General features: G+C 41.0%; 1 protein-coding gene across 1 annotated transcript in view; it reads right to left on the bottom strand.

The window, feature by feature from the left end:
- LOC119278747 (protein DETOXIFICATION 40-like) overlaps positions 1 to 358 on the bottom strand; it is a 12,273-nt gene extending 11,915 nt beyond the window's left edge. The window contains exon 1 of the mRNA XM_037560088.1: positions 83 to 358. Within this exon, the coding sequence (XP_037415985.1) occupies positions 83 to 343 (261 nt within the window). The 5' untranslated portion in view covers positions 344 to 358. The remainder of the gene's footprint in view (positions 1 to 82) is intronic.
- Between the last annotated feature and the right edge of the window lie 19,688 nt (positions 359 to 20,046).

The following is a 20,046-nucleotide window of genomic DNA, read 5'->3' as shown; positions in this document are numbered from 1 at the left end:
CCCGGAATGTCATCCAAGGGCGGTTACACGCGCAGACATGCACGCGACGCGAGTGATTTGGAGATATGGGGAGCGTACGTACCATGAGGCCGTAAGCGAAGGTCTGGACGCCGGTGTTGCCGAGCGAGGCGGCGGCGAGCTCCAGGTTGCCCAGGTGGCCGGAGAAGATCTGCGTGGACATGGACATGACGTAGTTGATCATGTACACCACCACCGCCGGCGCAGCCAGGCGCGCCAGCATCCGGAGCTCGACGGCCCCCGCCGCCCATGCGCGCTCCGCCAGCGTCGCCGACGTGTCCGTCAGGATGCTCTCCAGCCGACCCGGCGCGTCCTCGCCTCCCATGCTCGCACTGTAGCTTCGAGGAGCTGAGGAGCTGAGGACAAGAGTCCACAGACGTATTCAGCTAGCTAGCGCAGCTGAGGAGCTCCGATCCTGTTGCTGCTGCTGCTTGATGGCCTTCCGGGTCCTCAGTGATTTCATACTTATAGAGAGTCTCATGCATAAAATAGTGGATAGCCCGCCCACGTGCTTGGGCGTGGGAGACTTGCGATTAGTTTTTGCTCCTTCAACGCGACAGCTACCGCGTCCGTTCTTGGCCGTAGGCTGCTCCACACGGCCGGCTTGGTCGGTACAGTGATAACTGTCCGCGTTCCTTCCCGTTCCTCCGCGCGCTGCACGCGCGCTGATAAGGCATGGCCTAAGCGGGCATGGATCACCCACCCATGCCTCCGGCCAGGAGGGCAGGGACCATTGAGGCGGTAGCTGCAGCTGTTCAACCCCAAACACATGGTCCAAGCTATCATCATCCATGATGGCCCGGCCTTGTCATCATCTCTCTTTCCTTGGCCTTTTCACCTGCTTTGGTTACAGGACTAGATTTGTACAGACACGAGCACCAGATATCTATTTTTCCTTCTCTCTCTCATGCATAAGTGTCCAGAGTGGAGCATTGGCCGTGCCTTTAGTTGGTGTCAGGTGCCACTCGCGCGGACCCTTGTACGGCGACGCACGGTCCATACACTAAGGGCGTGTTTGGTTGCAGTTCGCTACAGTATCCGCATTGCATACACATCTTCAGCCAGCCTGGTTCTACATATGCAGCCTCATATGCAGCAGATGCAACCTGTTTGGTTGTCTGCATCGCATGAAGTGGCACTTACCCCCTTGCTGTTTGGTTGCCGTTTTTGTGCTTAGGGTATGAGCAGATGCAAACTTCAGCTGTTTGATTGCAAACAACGTTTGTGGTTTGCTCACCCATCCAAATGTGGTGGCCTTACCACCACATGATCAGCACAACAGTAAGCACATATGAGATCAAACAGAGCAAGCAACCAAATAAGATCAAGCAAAGCAAGCAAAGAAATGACAGCAAACTAGTTAGATTAACAACTGGGGCATCCTTCATCCCTGCTCCATGCCAGGGTGCTGCTCCTGGCCAAAATATTAACAACTTCCCAGCACAAGTACCATAAGTCTAGCCACACACCATAAAAGTTTAACACTAACACCATAAAAGATAACTACATTGCATGCTCAATGTCACCAATGCAGTTGTGCCTACTGCAACGAAACCTGCACATGACCGAGGAGTCGTGGTTGTAGATTTGGACCTTGAGGCCGAGTCCTGAGATGCGCACAACGACGAGGTCGCGGGGGACGATCCGGTGGCGGCGGCAGAAGTAGTTCCAGCCCCGGCCAAGCTGTGGGGGAACGCGGTAATTTAAAAAAAAATTCCTAGAATCACGCAAGATCTATCTATGTGATGCATAGCAAAGAGAGGGGAGAGTGTGTCCGCGTACACTCGTAGACCGAAAGCGGAACCGTTTAGTTAACGCGATTGATGTACTTAAACGTCTTCGCGATACAACCGATACAAGCACCGAACGTATGGCACCTCCGCATTCAGCACACGTTCAGCTCGGAGACGTCCCTCATAATCTTGATCCAGTTGAGGCCGAGGGAGAGTTTCGTTAGCACAACGGCGTGGTGACGGTGATGATGAAGTTACTGGCGCAGGGCTTCGCCTAAGAACTACGACGATATGACCGAGGTGTGTAACTGTGAAGGGGGGCACCGCACACGGCTAAAACAATTGTCAACTTGTGTAACTTGTGTGTCTATGGGGTGCCCCCTGCTACGTCTTGAGCTAGCGTTGGTTTTCCCCGAAGAGGAGAGGGTGATGCAGCAAGTGTAGCGTAAGTATTTCCCTCAGTTTTGAGAACAAGGTATCAATCCAGTACGAGGCTCCTCAAAAGTCCCACGCACCTACACAAATAAACTGAGAACTCGCAACCAACGCAATAAAGGGGTTGTCAATCCCTTCACGGCCACTTGCGAAAGTGAGATCTGATAGAGATAGTATGATGAAATAAATATATTTTTGGTATTTTATAATATAGATGCAAAAAGTAAAGATGCAAATAAAAGTAGATTGAAAGCAAATATGGTAAGAGATAGACCCGGGGCCATAGGTTTCACTAGAGGCTTCTCTCAAGATAGCATAAGTATTACGGTGGATGAACAAATTACTATCGAGCAATTGATAGAAAAGCGCATAGTTATGAGATTATCTAGGCATGATCATGTATATAGGCATCACGTCCATAACAAGTAGACCGACTCCTGCCTGCATCACTATTGTTACTCCACACATCGACCGACTCCTGCCTGCATCTAGAGTATTAAGTTCATAAGAACAGAGTAACGCATTAAGCAAGATGACATGATGTAGAAGGATAAACTCATGCAATATGATATAAACCCCATCTTGTTATCCTCGATGGCAACAATACAATACGTGTCTTGCAACTCTTTCTGTCATTGGGTAAGAACACCGCAAGATTGAACCCAAAGCTAAGCACTTCTCTCATGGCAAGAAAGATCAATCTAGTAGGCCAAACCAAACTGATAATTCGAAGAGACTTGCAAAGATAACTCAATCATACATAAAAGAATTCAGAGAAGATTCAATTATTATCCAAAGATAAGTCTGATCATAAAACCACAATTCATCGGATCTCGACAAACACACCGCAAAAAGAGATTACATCGAATAGATCTCCACAAGAGAGGGGGAGAACATTGTATTGAGATCCAAAAAGAGAGAAGAAGCCATCTAGCTAATAACTATGGACCCGTAGGTCTGTGGTAAACTACCCACAACTCATAGGAGGGGTAAGGATGTTGATGTAGAAGCCCTCCGTGGTCGATTCCCCCTCCGACAGAGTGCCGACGAAGGCTCCAAGATGGGATCTCGCGGATATAGAAGGTTACGGTGATGGAAATTGTGTTTCGTGGTGCTCCTGGATGTTTTCGGGGTACGTAGGTATATATAGGAGGAAGAAGTACGTCGGTGGCCGCCCGAGGGGCGCGCCCTACAGGGGGGGGGGGCGGCCCCCTATCTCGTGGGGTCCTCGGGAACTTCTTGACTTGCACTCCAAGCTCTCCGTATCTTGTTCGTTCCAAAAATTACGCTCCCGAAGGTTTCATTCCATTTGGACTCCGTTTGATATTCCTTTTCTTTGAAATACTGAAATATGCAAAAAAAAAACAGCAATATGGGCTGGGCCTCCAAAAATGATATAAATGTATAAATGTATAAAATAAAGCCCATAAACATCCAAAATGGGTAATATAATAGCATGGAACAATAAAAAAATTATAGATACGTTGGAGACGTATCACCCCCTGGCCACGTATATAAAGGAGGGAGGAGGAGGAGGCCGGCCTAGGAGGGGCGCGCTTATAGGGGGAGTCCAACTAGGATTCCCAATCCTAGTTGGAGTCCCCTTTCTTTTCCAAGAGGGGAGAGAGGGAAGGAGTAGGAGAGGGAGAAGGAAAGAGAGGGGGGCGCCGCCCCCTCCCTAGTCCAATTCGGACTTGCCATCGAGGGGGGAGGGGGAAGGGGCACCCCTTGAGGCCCTTCTCTCCTTTCCCGTATGGCCTATTAAGGCGCACTACTTCCCCTGGCGAATTCTCGTAACTCTCCGGAGCTTCGAAAAATATCCGAATCACTCGGAACCTTTCCGATGTCCGAATATAGCCTTCCAATATATCGATTTTTATGTCTCGACCATTTCGAGACTCCTCGTCACGTCCGTGATCTCATCCAGGAGTCCGAACAAACTTCAGTCATCAAATCAGATAACTCATATCCGAACAAACTTCGGTCATCAAATCACATAACTCATAATACAAATCATCATTGAATGTTATGCGTGCCGACCCTACGGGTTCGAAAACTTTGTAGACATGACCGAGACTCGTCTTTGGTCAATAACCAATAGTGGAACCTAGATGCTCATATTGGTTCCTACATATTCTACGAAGATCTTTATCAGTCAAACCGCATAACAACATACGTTCACTACAAGAAATATGTCAACTAGTGACCTTCTGTCAGTGACCCTGGATCTATGACCACTTGAGGCCAATTGGTCAAAAGCTGTTAGGGGGGCTCCAAACCCTAAACTATATCGACCATTTTGGTCAGAAAGGTCGTAATTTCCTTACATGAAATGGTCACAAAGCAGACAACACTGGTCCGTTGCCTTATTTCTAGCTGATCATGACCAATATAGATGGTCATAACCTTGTACATTATGGTGGATTGGTATGACTAGGCGCCACCTCATCAATTTTGCCTATGTGTCATGTCCATGTGTCAATTTTTGCCCTAGGTTGTGAAGCAACCTATATTTGTGTCATTCCCGAAATTCCCAAAAAAATCACATAAATTCTTTGGGTCATATCTTCGTCAAATATGTAAAAATCCTTCCTTGCCTAGTTCAAAAATAATTCAACAATATTCGGTTTCCTATTCTGTTCACAACAACACTTTGTGAAGGAAGTGTTATTTATATATTCTTGATTGACCTCAAAATTTTTAGGCACTTTTTGCTATCCAAATCATTGCCTCATGACAAAATTCAGCTCCATTTGCCCAACAAATGTTCCTCGGCGAATTTCCAAAGTTTTTGTCCACCTAGAAGCATTGTGAAGGAAGTACCACCTAGGATCCTCCTTTTGAGCTGAAAATTTGTGAAGACATTCTTCTTAGTAGATTATCATCCTCAGCCAAAACTCACGTCCATTGGCCATGTGCATTTCCCGTACCGCTAATCAAACACTTGGATACTAATTCATCTTTGAGCATAGTTCAGTCTCCTCATGAGAATCTTATGTTGTAATTTTTTTCCTAGCACCTACCTGGGGAGTGCCCAACCCACTAGACATGCCTAGGCCACCCAGAACGCATGGCAACGCCACGACCACGCGGTGACCATGCGGCGGGCATGCGAGCTTACGCACTCTAGAGTTGGGGCCCTCGGCCACCGTCCAAACCTCGATGTCTCGCCACCAAACCATGTATTTCTGATTAAATAGATAATTATGTACCTAGAAATGAATTTTGGAAAAAATAAAGAGCAAACTATGAGGCAGTTGCAGTTCAAATTTGACCCGTTTCCTACTGAATCAGCGTGAATTTGTCTTTTTCACCAAAGGTGGATCATAACTTTTGACACCCAACCATTTTATGAATTGTGCGTTAAATATGGCCTTGTATTTTATAAAATTTATTAGGTCCAATTATGCAACAAATATATGGTAGGTCCTTCACAAAAAAACTCATTTCGGGCACTTGGAAAATGGAAACTGTATTTTCCGTGAAAAGAAAATGAAAACTCCCTTAGGCAACATTATTTGGAATTCCAAGATGCACCCTTGTGCACAGTATGAGATCATTTGAACAAACTATGCTATGAATGTGGCCATAAGATTGATAATTTGGCTTGTAAGCCATGAATCTTCATGCATGATAGCCTATTTCTGAGAACAGTTTTTTAAAATAATTGATGTATTACAAGTTTATTATTTTTATTGGAAACTTGGTCACATATATTAACACAATGCGAAGGTTTTCCAATTTTCCAATTTTTTTTTAGTTTTTTATGCCCGTTTCAAAATGCGGTAAAAACAGCGGGCTTGACCGTTCCTAGTTAGTGGTTGAATCCTGGAAAACTTTTGATGTTTCTATGATTAAATAGATACTTATGTACCTAGAAATGATTTTTGGCAAAAATAAAGAGCAAACTATGAGGCAGCTGCGGTTCAAATTTGACCCGCTTCCTACTGAATCGGCGAGATTTGTCTTTTTCACCAGAGGTGGATCAAAACTTTTGACACCCAACCATTTTTTCAATTGTGCATTAAATATGGCCTAGTATTTTATAAAATTTATTAGGTCCAATTATGCAACAAATATATGGTAGGTCCTTCACAGAAAAAAACTCATTTCGGGCACTCAGAAAATGGAAAATATATTTTTCATTAAAAGAAAATGAAAACTCTCTTAGGAAACATTGTTTGAAATTCCAAGATGCACCCTTGTGCACAATATGAGATCATTTGAACAAACTATGCCATGAATGTGGCCATAAGATTGATCATTTGTCTTGAGCAGCCATGAATCTTCATGCATGATAGCTCATTTCTGAGAACAATTTTTTAAAATAATTGGTGTATTACAAGTTTATTCTTTTTCCTAGAAACTTGGTCACATATAATGACACAATGGGAAGGTTTTCCAATTTTTTGATTTTTTTTGATTTTTTTATGCCCGTTTCAAAATGCGGTCAAAATGGTGGGCTTGACCGTTCCTAGCTTATGGTTGAATCTTGGAAAACTTTTGATGTTTCTCTGATTAAATAGATACTTATGTACGTAGAAATGATTTTTGGAAAAAATAAAGAGCAAACTATGAGGCAGCTGCAGTTCAAATTTGACCCGCTTCCTACTGAATCGGCGGGAATTTGTCTTTTTCACCAGAGGTGGATCAAAACTTTTGACACCCAACCATTTTGTCAATTGTGCATTAAATATGGCCTACTATTTTATAAAGAGGGGATGCCTTCCCGGAGCATCCCCAAGCTTATGCTTTTGGCTATTCTTAAATATCTTGGGGTGCCTTGGGCATCCCCAAGCTTAGGATCTTGCCACCCTTTATTCCATAGTCCATAAAAGCTTTACCCAAAACTTGAAAACTTCACAACACAAAACTGATCAGGAAATCTTATAAGCTCCGTTAGTGAAAGAAAACAAAATCATCACATAGGGTACTGCAATGAACTCATTCTTTATTTATTTTGGTGTTAAATCTACTGTATTCCAACTTCCTTATGGTTTATAAACTAATTTATTAGCCATAGATGCATTGAAATAAGCAAACAACACACGAAAAACAGAATCTGTCAAAAACAGAACAGTCTGTAGCAATCTGTAACTAATGCAAACTTATAGAACTCTAAAACTCCTACCAAAATAGGACATACTGGAAAATTTATTTATTGATCAGCAGCAAAAAGAATCAATGCAAAAGCACGTTTCTGTGATTTATTGAATTTTTTTCTCGTGAGTGCAAAGTTTCTGTTTTTCAGCAGGATCAAATCAACTATCATCATAGTTTATCCTATAGGTTCTACTTGGCACAAACACTAAACAAAAGATAAAAACACATCTAAACAGAAAGTAGCAACAAAATTTATTACTAAACAGGAACAAAAACAAAAAACACAAAGAAAATCGGGTTGCCTCCCAACTAGCGCTATCGTTTAACACCCCTAGCTAGGCATAAAAGCGAAGATAGATCTAATGAGTGCCATCTTTAGCACTAAATTCATAAGTAGAGCACTTATAATCTTTATGGATTTCTCCCTTTTTAGCAATGATTAAACCTTTTGGCAAAAATTCAAGAAATTCGTTTGTAGCGAAAGGTTCCTTAATGATAGAAAGACAGTTGGGGTGAACACTTATGGATTTGAGATCCGCGTCTCCCTTACTAGCGGTTTCACCCTTATTTTTAGGAACATAAATGAACTTGGCGGTTTTTGTAGGGGGTTTTGGAGTGTTTTTCATGGGAGAAAATGCCGAACCTAAGTTGGTAATTATATCCTGAAGTTTACCAATTCTAGCCGAATCAAGATCTATTTTTTCATTGACTATAGGTTCTTTCTCTTTTAGATTTTTCAAAATAACTCCAACCCTAGATTCATATTGAGTGATGAGATTATGAACCTTTTTATCCAAAATTTCAACCAACTCAACAGTGGCAATTTTATTTTCAATAATATCAAGCCGTTGCATAACATGTTCTAAGGTTAAAACAGTTCCATTAACCAAAAGAGGGGGTGGGCCAAACAAATCTAACATAACATTATAAGCATCAAACGTATGGCTACTCAAGAAATCACCTCCGGCGACAGTATCAAGAACACATCCATTCCAAGGAGTGATCCCTACATAAAAATTGCGGAGAAGAACAGAAGTAGAAAGCTTCCTAGAAGATCTATTTTGAGCATTGCTAATTCTATGCCAAGCATCTTTTAAATTTTCTCCCTCCCTTTGTTTAAAATTGAGGATTTCATGATCGGGAGTAATAATGAGGATAGAAATACTAGCCATATAAATGAGGTAAACGAACTAACACACGAGCAAACGGAAAAACGGCAAGCAAAAAGAGAGGAGGATATTGGGAAAGAGAGGGCAAATAAAACGGCAAGGGTGAAGTGGGGGAGAGGAAAACGAGAGGCAAATGGCAAATAATGTAAATGCGAGGGCGATGGGTTTGTGATGGGTACTTGGAATGTCTTGACTTGAGCGAAGACCTCCCCGGCAACGGCGCCAGAAATCCTTCTTGCTACGTCTTGAGCTAGCATTGGTTTTCCCCGAAGAGGAGAGGGTGATGCAGCAAGTGTAGCGTAAGTATTTCCCTCAGTTTTGAGAACCAAGGTATCAATCTAGTAGGAGGCTCCTCAAAGGTCCCACGCACCTACACAAACAAACTAAGAACTCGCAACCAATGCCATAAAGGGGTTGTCAATCCCTTCACGGCCACTTGCGAAAGTGAGATCTGATAGAGATAGTATGATAAGATAAATATATTTTTGGTATTTTATAATGTAAATGCAAAAAGTAAAGATGCAAATAAAAGTAGATTCAAAGAAAATATGATAAGAGATAGACCCGGGGGCCATAGGTTTCACTAGAGGCTTCTCTCAAGATAGCATAAGTATTACGGTGGGTGAACAAATTACTGTCGAGCAATTGATAGAAAAGCGCATAGTTATGAGATTATCTAGGCATGATCATGTATATAGGCATCACGTCCATAACAAGTAGACCAACTCCTGCCTGCATCTACTACTATTACTCCACACATCGACCGACTCCTGCCTGCATCTAGAGTATTAAGTTCATAAGAACAGAGTAATGCATTAAGCAAGATGACATGATGTAGAAGGATAAACTCATGCAATATGATATAAACCCCATCTTGTTATCCTCGATGGCAACAATACAATACGTGTCTTGCAACCCTTTCTGTCACTGGGTAAGAACACCGCAAGATTGAGCCCAAAGCTAAGCACTTCTCCCATGGCAAGAAAGATCAATCTAGTAGGCCAAACCAAACTGATAATTCAAAGAGACTTGCAAAGATAACTCAATCACACATAAAAAAATTCAGAGAAGATTCAATTCAAAGATAAATCTGATCATAAACCAACAATTCATCAGATCTCGACAAACACACCGCAAAAAGAGATTACATCGAATAGATCTCCACAAGAGTGGGGGAGAACATGGTATTGAGATCCAAGAAGAGAGAAGAAGTCATCTAGCTAATAACTATGGACCCGCAGGTCTGTGGTAAACTACTCACAACTCATAGGGGGGGGAAGGATGTTGATGTAGAAGCCCTCCATGGTCGATTCCCCCTCCGGCAGAGTGCCGGCGAATGCTCCAAGATGGGATCTCGCGGATACAGAAGGTTATGGCGGTGGAAATTGTGTTTCGTGGTGCTCCTGGATGTTTTCGGGGTACGTAGGTATATATAGGAGGAAGAAGTACGTCGGTGGCCACCCGAGGGGCCCACGAGCCAGGGGGCGCGCCCTACGGGGGTGGGGGGCCCTATCTCGTGGGGTCCTCGGGAACTTCTTGACTTGCACCCCAAGCTCTCCGGATCTTGTTTGTTCCAAAAATCACGCTCCCGAAGGTTTCATTCCGTTTGGACTCCGTTTGATATTCCTTTTCTTCGAAATACTGAAATAGGCAAAAAAATAATAATATGGGCTGGGCCTCCGGTTAGTAGGTTAGTCCCAAAAATGATATAAATGTATAAAATAAAGCCCATAAACATCCAAAAGGGGTAATATAATAGCATGGAACAATAAAAAATAATAGATACGTTGGAGATGTATCACCCCCTGGCCACGTATATAAAGGAGGGAGGAGGAGGAGGCTGGCCTAGGAGGGGCGCGCCTATAGGGGGAGTCCTACTAGGATTCCCAATCCTAGTTGGAGTCCCCTTTCTTTTCCAAGAGGGGAGAGAGGGAAGGAGTAGGAGAGGGAGAAGGAAAGAGAGGGGGGCGCCGCCCCCTCCCTAGTCCAATTTGGACTTGCCATTGGAGTGGGAGGGGTGAAGGGGCACCCCTTGAGGCCCTTCTCTCCTTTCCCGTATGCCCTATTAAGGCGCACTACTTCCCCCGGCGAATTCTTGTAACTCTCCGGAGCTTCGAAAAATATCTGAATCACTCGGAAGCTTTCAATATATCGATTTTTACGTCTCAACCATTTTGAGACTCATCGTCACGTCCGTGATCTCATCCGGGAGTCCGAACAAACTTCGATCATCAAATTAGATAACTCATATCCGAACAAACTTCGGTCATCAAATCACATAACTCAGAATACAAATCATCATTGAACGTTATGCGTGCCGACCCTACGGGTTCGAGAACTTTGTAGACATGACCGAGACTCGTCTTTGGTCAATAACCAATAGTGGAACCTAGATGCTCATATTGGTTCCTACATATTCTACGAAGATCTTTATCAGTCAAACCGCATAACAACATACGTTCACTACAAGAAATATGTCAACTAGTGACCTTCTGTCAGTGACCCCAGAAGAATTGGTCATAGAACTATGACCACTTGAGACCAATTGGTCAAAACCTGTTAGGGGGGCTCCAAACCCTAAACTATATCGACCATTTTGGTCAGAAAGGTCGTAATTTCCTTACATGAAATGGTCACAAAGCTGACAGCACTGGTCCGTTGCCTTATTTCTAGCTGATCATGACCAATATAGATGGCCATAACCTTGTAAATTATGGTGGATTGGCATGACTAGGCGCCACCTCAGCAATTTAGCCTATGTGTCATGTCCATGTGTCAATTTTTTCCCTAGGTGGTGAAGCAACCTATATTTCTGTCATTCCCGAAATTCCCCAAAAAAATCTCATAAATTCATTGGGTCATATCTTCGTCAAATATGTAAAAATCATTCCTTGCCTAGTTCAAAAATAATTCAACAATATTCAGTTTCCTATTATGTTCACAACAACACTTTGTGAAGGAAGTGTTATTTATATATTCTTGATTGACCTCAATTTTTTTGGGCACTTTTTCCTATCCAAATCATTGCCTCATGACAAAATTCATCTCCATTTGCCTAGCAAATGTTCCTCGGTGAATTCCGAAAGTTTTTGTCCACCTAGAAGCATTGTGAAGGAAGTACCACCTAGGATCCTCCTTTTGAGCTGAAAATTTGTGAAGACATTTTTCTTAGTAGATTATCATCCTCAGCCAAAACTCACGTCCATTGGCCATGTGCATTTCCCGTACCGCTAATCAAACACTTGGATACTAATCCATCTTTGAGCATAGTTTGGTCTCCTCATGAGAATATTATGTTGTAATTTTCTTACTAGCACCTACCTGGGGAGTGCCCAACCCACTAGACATGCCTAGGCTACCCAGAACGCATGGCAACGCCACGACCACGCGATGACCATGCGGCGGGCATGCGAGCTTACGCACTCTAGAGTTGGGGCCCTCGGCCACCGTCCAAACCTCGATGTCTCGCCACCAAACCATGTATTTCTTATTAAAAAGATATTTATGTACCTAGAAATGAATTTTGGAAAAAATAAAGAGCAAACTATGAGGCAGTTGAAGTTCAAATTTGACCTGTTTCCTACTGAATCGGCGGGAATTTGTCTTTTTCACCAGAGGTGGATCATAAATTTTGACACCCAACCATTTTATCAATTGTGCATTAAATATGGCCTTGTATTTTATAAAATTGATTAGGTCCAATTATGCAACAAATATATGGTAGGTCCTTCACAAAAAACCTTATTTCAGGCACTCGGAAAATGGAAACTGTATTTTCCGTGAAATGAAAATGAAAACTCCCTTAGGCAACATTGTTTGGAATTCCAAGATGCACCCTTGTGCACAGTATGAGATCATTTGAACAAACTATGCCATGAATGTGGCCATAAGATTGATCATTTGGCTTGAAAGCCATGAATCTTCATGCATGATATCCCATTTCTGAGAACAGGTTTTTAAATAATTGATGTATTACAAGTTTATTATTTTTCTTCTTGGTCACATATATTGACACAATGCGAAGGTTTTCCAATTTTTTGATTTTTTTTGAATTTTTTATGCCCGTTTCAAAATGCGGTAAAAACAATGGGCTTGACCGTTCCTAGCTAGTGGTTGAATCCTGGAAAACTTTTGATGTTTCTCTGATTAAATAGATACTTATGTACCTAGAAATGATTTTTTTCAAAAATAAAGAGCAAACTATGAGGCAGCTGCAGTTCAAATTTGACCCGCTTCCTACTGAATCGGCGGGAATTTGTCTTTTTCACCAGAGATGGATCAAAACTTTTGACACCCAACCATTTTGTCAATTTTGCATTAAATATGGCCTAGTATTTTATAAAATTGATTATTTCCAATTTTGCAACAAATATATGGTAGGTCCTTCACAAAAACTCATTTCGGGCACTCGGAAAATAGAAAATGAATTTTCCGTGCAAAGAAAATGAAAACTCCCATAGGCAATATTGTTTGGAATTCCAAGATGCACCCTTGTGCACAATATGTGATCATTTGAATAAACTATGCCATGAATGTGACCATAAGATTGATCATTTGGCTTGAAAGCCATGAATCTTCAGGCCTGATAGCTCATTTTTGAGAACACTTTTTAAAAATAATTTCCGTATTACAAGTTTATTATTTTTCCTGGAAACTTCGTCACATATAATGACACAATATGAAGGTTTTCCAATTTTTTGATTTTTTTGAATTTTTTATGCCCGTTTCAAAATGCTGTCAAAACGGCGGGCTTGACCATTCCTAGCTAGTGGTTGAGTCTTGGAAAACATTTGACGTTTCTTTGATTAAATTGATACTTATGTACCTAGAAATTATTTTTGGAAAAAATATAGAACAAACTATGAGGCAACTGCAGTTCAAATTTGTCCCGCTTCCTACTGAATCAGTGGGAATTTGTCTTTTTCACCAGAGGTGGATCAAAACTTTTGACACCCAATCATTTTGTCAATTGTGAATTAAATATGGCCTAGTATTTTATAAAATTGATTAGGTCCAATTTTGCAACAAATATATGGTAGGTCCTTCACAAAAAAAAACTCATTTCGGGCACTCAAAAAATGGAAAATCAATTTTCCGTGCAAAGAAAATGAAAACTTCCTTAGGCAAAATTGTTTGGAATTCCAAGATGCACCCTTGTGCATAATATGAGATCATTTGAACAAACTATACCATGAATGTGGCCATAAGATTGATCATTTGGCTTGAAAGCCATGAATCTTCATGCATGATAGCTCATTTCTAGGAACGGTTTTAAAAATAACTGGCGTATTACAAGTTTATTATTTTTTCTGGAAACTTGCTCCCACGTAATGACACAATGCGAAGGTTTTCCAATTTTTTTTATTTGTTTTGAATTTTTTATGCCCGTTTCAAAATGCGGTCAAAACGGTTGGCTTGACCATTCCAAGCTAGTGGTTGAATCTTGGAAAATTTCTGATGTTTCTCTGATTAAATAGATACTTATGTACCTAGAAATGATTTCTAGAAAAAATAAAGAGCAAACTATGAGGCAGTTGAAGTTCAAATTTGACCCGCTTCCTACTGACTCGGCGGGAATTTGTCTATTTCACCAGAGGTGGATCAAAACTTTTGAAACTCAACCATTTTGTCACTTGTGCATTAAATATGGCCTAGTATTTTATAAAATTGATTAGGTTGAATTTTGCAACAAATATAAGGTAGGTCCTTCACAAAAAAAACTCATTTCGGGCACTCAAAAAATGGAAAATGAACTTTCTGTGCAAAGAAAATGAAAACTCCCTTAGGCAACATTGTTTGGAATTCCAATATGCACCCTTGTGCACAATATCAGATCATTTGAACAAACTATGCCATGAATGTGGCCATAAGATTGATCATTTGGCTTGAAAGCCATGAATCTTCACGCATGATAGCTCATTTCTGAGAACACTTTTTTAAAATAATTTCCATATTACAAGTTTATTATTTTTCCTAGAAACTTGCTCACATATAATGACACAATGTGAAGGTTTTCCAATTTTTTTTATCTTTTTGAATTTTTTAAGCCCGTGTCAAAATGCGATCAAAACGGCGGGCTTGATCGTTCCTAGCTAGTGGTTGAATCTTGGAAATTTTTTGATGTTTCTCTGATTAAATAGATACTTATGTACATAAAAATGATTTTTGAAAAAAAATAAAGAGCAAACTACGAGGTAACTACAGTTCAAATTTGACCTACTTCCAACTAAATCGGCAAAAAAATGTATTTTTCACGAGAGGTGGATCAAAGCTTTTGACACCCAACCATTTGGTCAATTGTGCATTCAATATGTCCTAGTATTTTATAAAATTTAGTTGGTACAATTTTGCAACAAATATATGGTAGGTCCTTCACAAAAAACTCATTTTGGGCACTCGAAAAATGGAAAATGAAATTTCCGTCCAAAGAAAATGAAAACTTCCTTAGGCAACATTTTTTCTGATTCCAATATGCACCCGTGTGCACAATATTAGATCATTTAAACAAACTATGCCATGAATGTGGCCATCAGATTGAGCATTTGGGTTGAAAGCCATGCATCTTCACACATGATAGCTCATTTCTGAGAACACTTTTTAAAAATAATTGCCGTATTACAAGTTTTATTATTTTTTCTAGTAACTTGGTCACATATAATGACACAATGTGAAGGTTTTCCAATTATTTGTTTTTTTGATTATTTCATGCCCGTTTGAAAATGCGATCGAAACGGCGCACATGACCGTTCCTAGCTAGATGTTGAATCTTGGAAAACTTTCGATATTTCTATGATTAAATAGATACTTATGTACCTAAAAATAATTTTTGAAAAAAATAAAGAGCAGACTATGAGGTAGCTATAGTTCAAATTTGACCCGTTTCCAACTGAATCGGTGAAATTTGCCTTTTTCATGAGAGGTGGATAAAAGCTTTGGACACCGAACCATTTTGTCAATTGTGCATTAAATATGTCCTAATATATTCAAAATTTATTTGGTCCACTTTTTACATAAATATATTGTAGATCCTTCACAAAAAAACTCATTTTGGGCACTCAAAAAATTATTTTTAGTCAATTATGACCAATTTTGATGGTCATAACGTCTTACTGCATTCTGATTGGTCCGTGGCCGTAGCACGCGGATCGTGCATCAAACACCGATGGATGCTCTCGGATCCAACGGCAGTCCTCAACCCCTCCACATCAACCCCGACACCTTAGATGGTCATTTTGCATCCACCCCCACCTCCTTTCGTTCCACATTCATCCATCGATCCCCTCCCAGATCCCCTGTCTCCTCGCTGTCTCACCCGATGGAGAGAGCTCGCCTCCTCCCTTCCAGATCCATCACCGCCGCCACCTCCCTCCGGCGGAGCTCGCCGCCTTTCATGGCCTCCCCCATGGCCTCGTCCTCTCACCACTCCCATTCCCTCGCCACCCAACTGAACCAACGAGCCCACCACGCACCCTTCCTCCTCCTCTCCCCATTGCCCAACTAGCCGCTGGCAGCCTCTTCCCCAATCCTGCCGTCGGCCGCCTCTCACCCAACCCCGCCGCCTTCCGCCGACCTCCATTTCTTCCCCGGCTTCCGGCCCTCACCTTCTCTCCATCCCAAAGCCTAGATCGAGCGGCCCTCACCTTCTTCCCCTCCCTCTCGGTTTCGCTTTTTCTTGCTCGAATTCGGACGGGTTGCTTCGTAAGGCATTGGGAAGTAATAAGTAGATGATGGGTTGCTATAGTGACAGAAGCTTAAACCCTAGTTTATGCGTTGCTTCGTAAGGGGCTGACTTGGATCCATATGTTTAATGCTGTGGTTAGGTTTACCTTAATACTTCTTTTGTAGTTGCGGATGCTTGCAATAGGGGTTAATCATAAGTGTGATGCTTGTCCAAGTAAGGGCAGTACCCAAGCACCGGTCCACCCACATATCAAATTATCAAAGTACCGAACGCGAATCATATGAGCGTGGTGAAACTAGCTTGACGATAATTCCCATGTGTCCTCGGGAGCGCTTTTCTCATTATAAGAAATTGTCCAGGCTTGTCCTTTGCTACAAAAAGGATTGGGCCACCTTGCTGCACTTTATTTACTTTCATTGCTTGTTACTCGTTACAATTTATCTTATCACAAAACTATCTAGTACCTACAATTTCAGTGCTTGCAGAGAAAACCTTACTGAAAACCGCTTATCATTTCCTTCTGCTCCTCGTTGGGTTCGACACTCTTACTTATCGAAAGGACTATGATAGATCCCCTACACTTGTGGGTCATTAAGACTCTTTTCTGGCGCCGTTGCAGGGGAGTGTAACGCTTTTGGTGAGTGGAACTTGGTAAGGAAACATTTATATAGTGTGCTGAAATTTTCTGTTACTTGTCACTATGGAAACTAATCCTTTGAGGGGCTTGTTTGGGGCATCTTCGCCCCGACCAGTAGAGCAAAGAGTTGCTCCTCAACCTACTGAACCTACTGAAAATGTTTACTTTGAGATTCCTTCGGGTATGATAGAGAAACTGCTAGCTAATCCATTTGAAGGAGATGGAACATTGCATCCCGACTTACACCTTATCTTTGTGGATGAAGTTTGTGGATTATTTAAGCTTGCAGGTATTCCCGATGATGTTGTCAAAAGGAAGGTCTTCCCTTTATCTTTGAAGGGAGATGCATTGACATGGTATAGGCTATGTGATGATACGGGATCTTGGAATTATAAACAATTGAAGTTGGAATTTCACCAGAAGTTCTATCCTATGCATCTTGTGCACTGTGATCGTAATTACATATATAATTTCTAGCCTCGCGAAGGAGAAAGCATCGCTCAAGCTTGGGGGAGGCTTAAGTCAATGTTATATTCATGCCCCGATCATGAGCTCTCCAGAGAAATGATTATTCAAAAATTTTATGCTCGGCTTTCTCTTAATGATCGCACTATGCTCGATACTTCCTGTGCTGGTTCTTATATGCTGAAGACTATTGAATTCAAATGGGACTTATTGGAAGGAATTAAACGCAACTCTAAAGATTGGGCTTCTGACGATGGTAAGGAGTCAGGTATGACACCTAAGTTTGATTGTGTTAAATCTTTTATGGATACTGATGCTTTTAGTGGATTTAGCGCTAAATATGGACTTGACTCTGAGATAGTAGCTTCTTTCTGTTAATCTTTTGCTACTCATGTTGATCTCCCTAAGGAGAGGTGGTTTAAATATAATCCCCCCGTTGTAGTAAAAGTAGTTGCACCTATTACAGTTGAAGAAAATACTATCACTTATAATGATCCTATTGTTCCTACTACTTATGTTGAGAAACCCCCTTTTCCTGTTAGGATAAGGGATCATGCTAAAGCTTCAACTGTTGTTCGTAAGAGTAATACTAGAACTTATACACCTCCTAAGCAAATTAAAGTTGAACCTAGTATTTCTATGGTTAAAGATCTCTTGGATGATAATTTAGATGGGCATGTTATTTACTTCTATGGTGAAACTGCTAATATTGTTAAACCAGATGCCAAAATACATAGACTTGTTGTAGGCATGCCTGTTATTTCTGTTAAAATAGGAGATCATTGTTATCATGGTTTATGTGATATGGGTGCTAGTGCTAGTGCAATACCTTATGATTTATATAAAGAAATTATGCATGACATTGCACCCATTGAATTGGAAGGTATTGATGTTACTATCAAACTTGCCAATAGAGATACTATTTCACCAATTCGGATTGTTAGAGATGTTGAAGTCTTGTGTGTGAAGGTTAAATACCCTGCTGATTTTCTTGTTCTTAGTTCTCCATAAGATGACTTTTGTCCCATTTATTTTTGGTAGACCCTTCTTGAATACTGTTAATGCTAAGATTGACTGTGAAAAGGATACTATCAGAATTGGCTTAGAGGGTATGTCTCATGAGTTTAATTTTGCTAAATTTCATAGACAACCTCGTGATAGAGAATCACCTAGGAAAGATGAAATAATTGGTCTTGCTTCTATTGTCGTGCCTCCTACTGATCCATTAGAACAATATTTGCTAGACCATGAAAATGATATGTTTATGAAAGAAAGAAGGGAAATAGATGAAGTGTTCCTTAAATAGGAACCTAGTCTGAAACATAACCTTCCCATTGAAATCCTAGGGGATCCCCCTCCACCCAAGGGTGATCCCGTGTTTGAACTCAAACCATTACCTGATAATCTTAAGTATGCTTATCTTGATGAAAAGAAAATATATCCTGTTATTATCAGCGCTAACCTTTCAGAACAAGAAGAAGAAAGATTACTGAAAACTCTCAACAAGCACCATGCTGCTATTGGATATACTCTGGATGATCTTAAGCGCATTAGCCCCATGTTATGCCAACACAAAATTAGTTTGGAGGACGATGCCAAACCAGTTAGAGATCCTCAACGACGATTGAATCCCAAGATGAAAGAAGTGGTAAGAAAGGAGATACTAAAGCTCCTTGAGGCAGGTATAATATATCCCGTTGCTGATAGTGATTGGGTAAGCCATGTCCATTGTGTTCCTAAAAAGGGAGGTATTACTGTCGTTCCTAATTATAAAGATGAATTGATCCCGCAAAGAATTATTACAGGTTATAGGATGGTAATTGATTTCCATAAATTAAATGAAGCTACTAAGAAAGATCATTACCCTTTACCTTTTATTGACCAAATGCTAGAAAGACTATCCAAACACACACATTTCTTCTTTCTAGATGGTTATTCTGGTTTCTCTCAAATACCTGTGTCAGCGAAGGATCAATCTAAAACTACTTTTAATTGCCCTTTCGATACTTTTGCTTATAGACGTATGCCTTTTGGTTTATGTTATGCACCTGCTACCTTTCAAAGATGCATGATGGCTATATTCTCTGACTTTTGTGAAAAGATTTGTGAGGTATTCATGGATGACTTCTCCGTTTAAGGATCCTCTTTTGATGATTGCTTGAGCAACCTTGATCAAGTTTTGCAGCGATGCGAAGACACTAGTCTCGCCTTGAATTGGGAAAAGTGCCACTTTATGGTTAATGAAGGCATTGTCTTGGGGCACAAAATCTCTGAGAGAGGTATTGAAGTTGATAAAGCTAAAGTTGATGCTATTGAAAAGATGCCATGTCCCAAGGACATAAAAGGTATAAGAAGTTTCCTTCGTCATGCCGGTTTTTATAGGAGGTTCATTAAGGACTTCTCTAAAATCTCTAGGCCTCTGACCAATCTATTGCAAAAAGATATTCCTTTTGTCTTTGATGATGATTGTGTAGAAGCATTTGAAATACTTAAGAAAGCTTTGATCACTTCACCTATTGTTCAGCCACCTAATTGGAATTTACCTTTTGAAATTATGTGTGATGCTAGTGATTGTGCTGTAGGTGTTGTTCTAGGGCAAAGAGTTGATAAGAAATTTAATGTTATCTAGTATGCTAGTAAGACTCTTGATACTGCCCAGAGAAATTATGCTACTACTGAAAAAGAATTCTTAGCAGTTGTGTGTGCATGTGATAAGTTTAGACCTTATATTGTTGATTCTGAAGTTACTATTCACACTGATCATGCTGCTATTAAATATCTTATGGAAAACAAAAATGCTAAGCC

This window comes from Triticum dicoccoides, chromosome 3B (assembly GCF_002162155.2).
Source record: "Triticum dicoccoides isolate Atlit2015 ecotype Zavitan chromosome 3B, WEW_v2.0, whole genome shotgun sequence".
Lineage (NCBI taxonomy): Eukaryota > Viridiplantae > Streptophyta > Magnoliopsida > Poales > Poaceae > Triticum > Triticum dicoccoides.
Note: the sequence above shows the minus strand (reverse complement) of the source record. Positions and strands in the feature narration are given on the sequence as shown.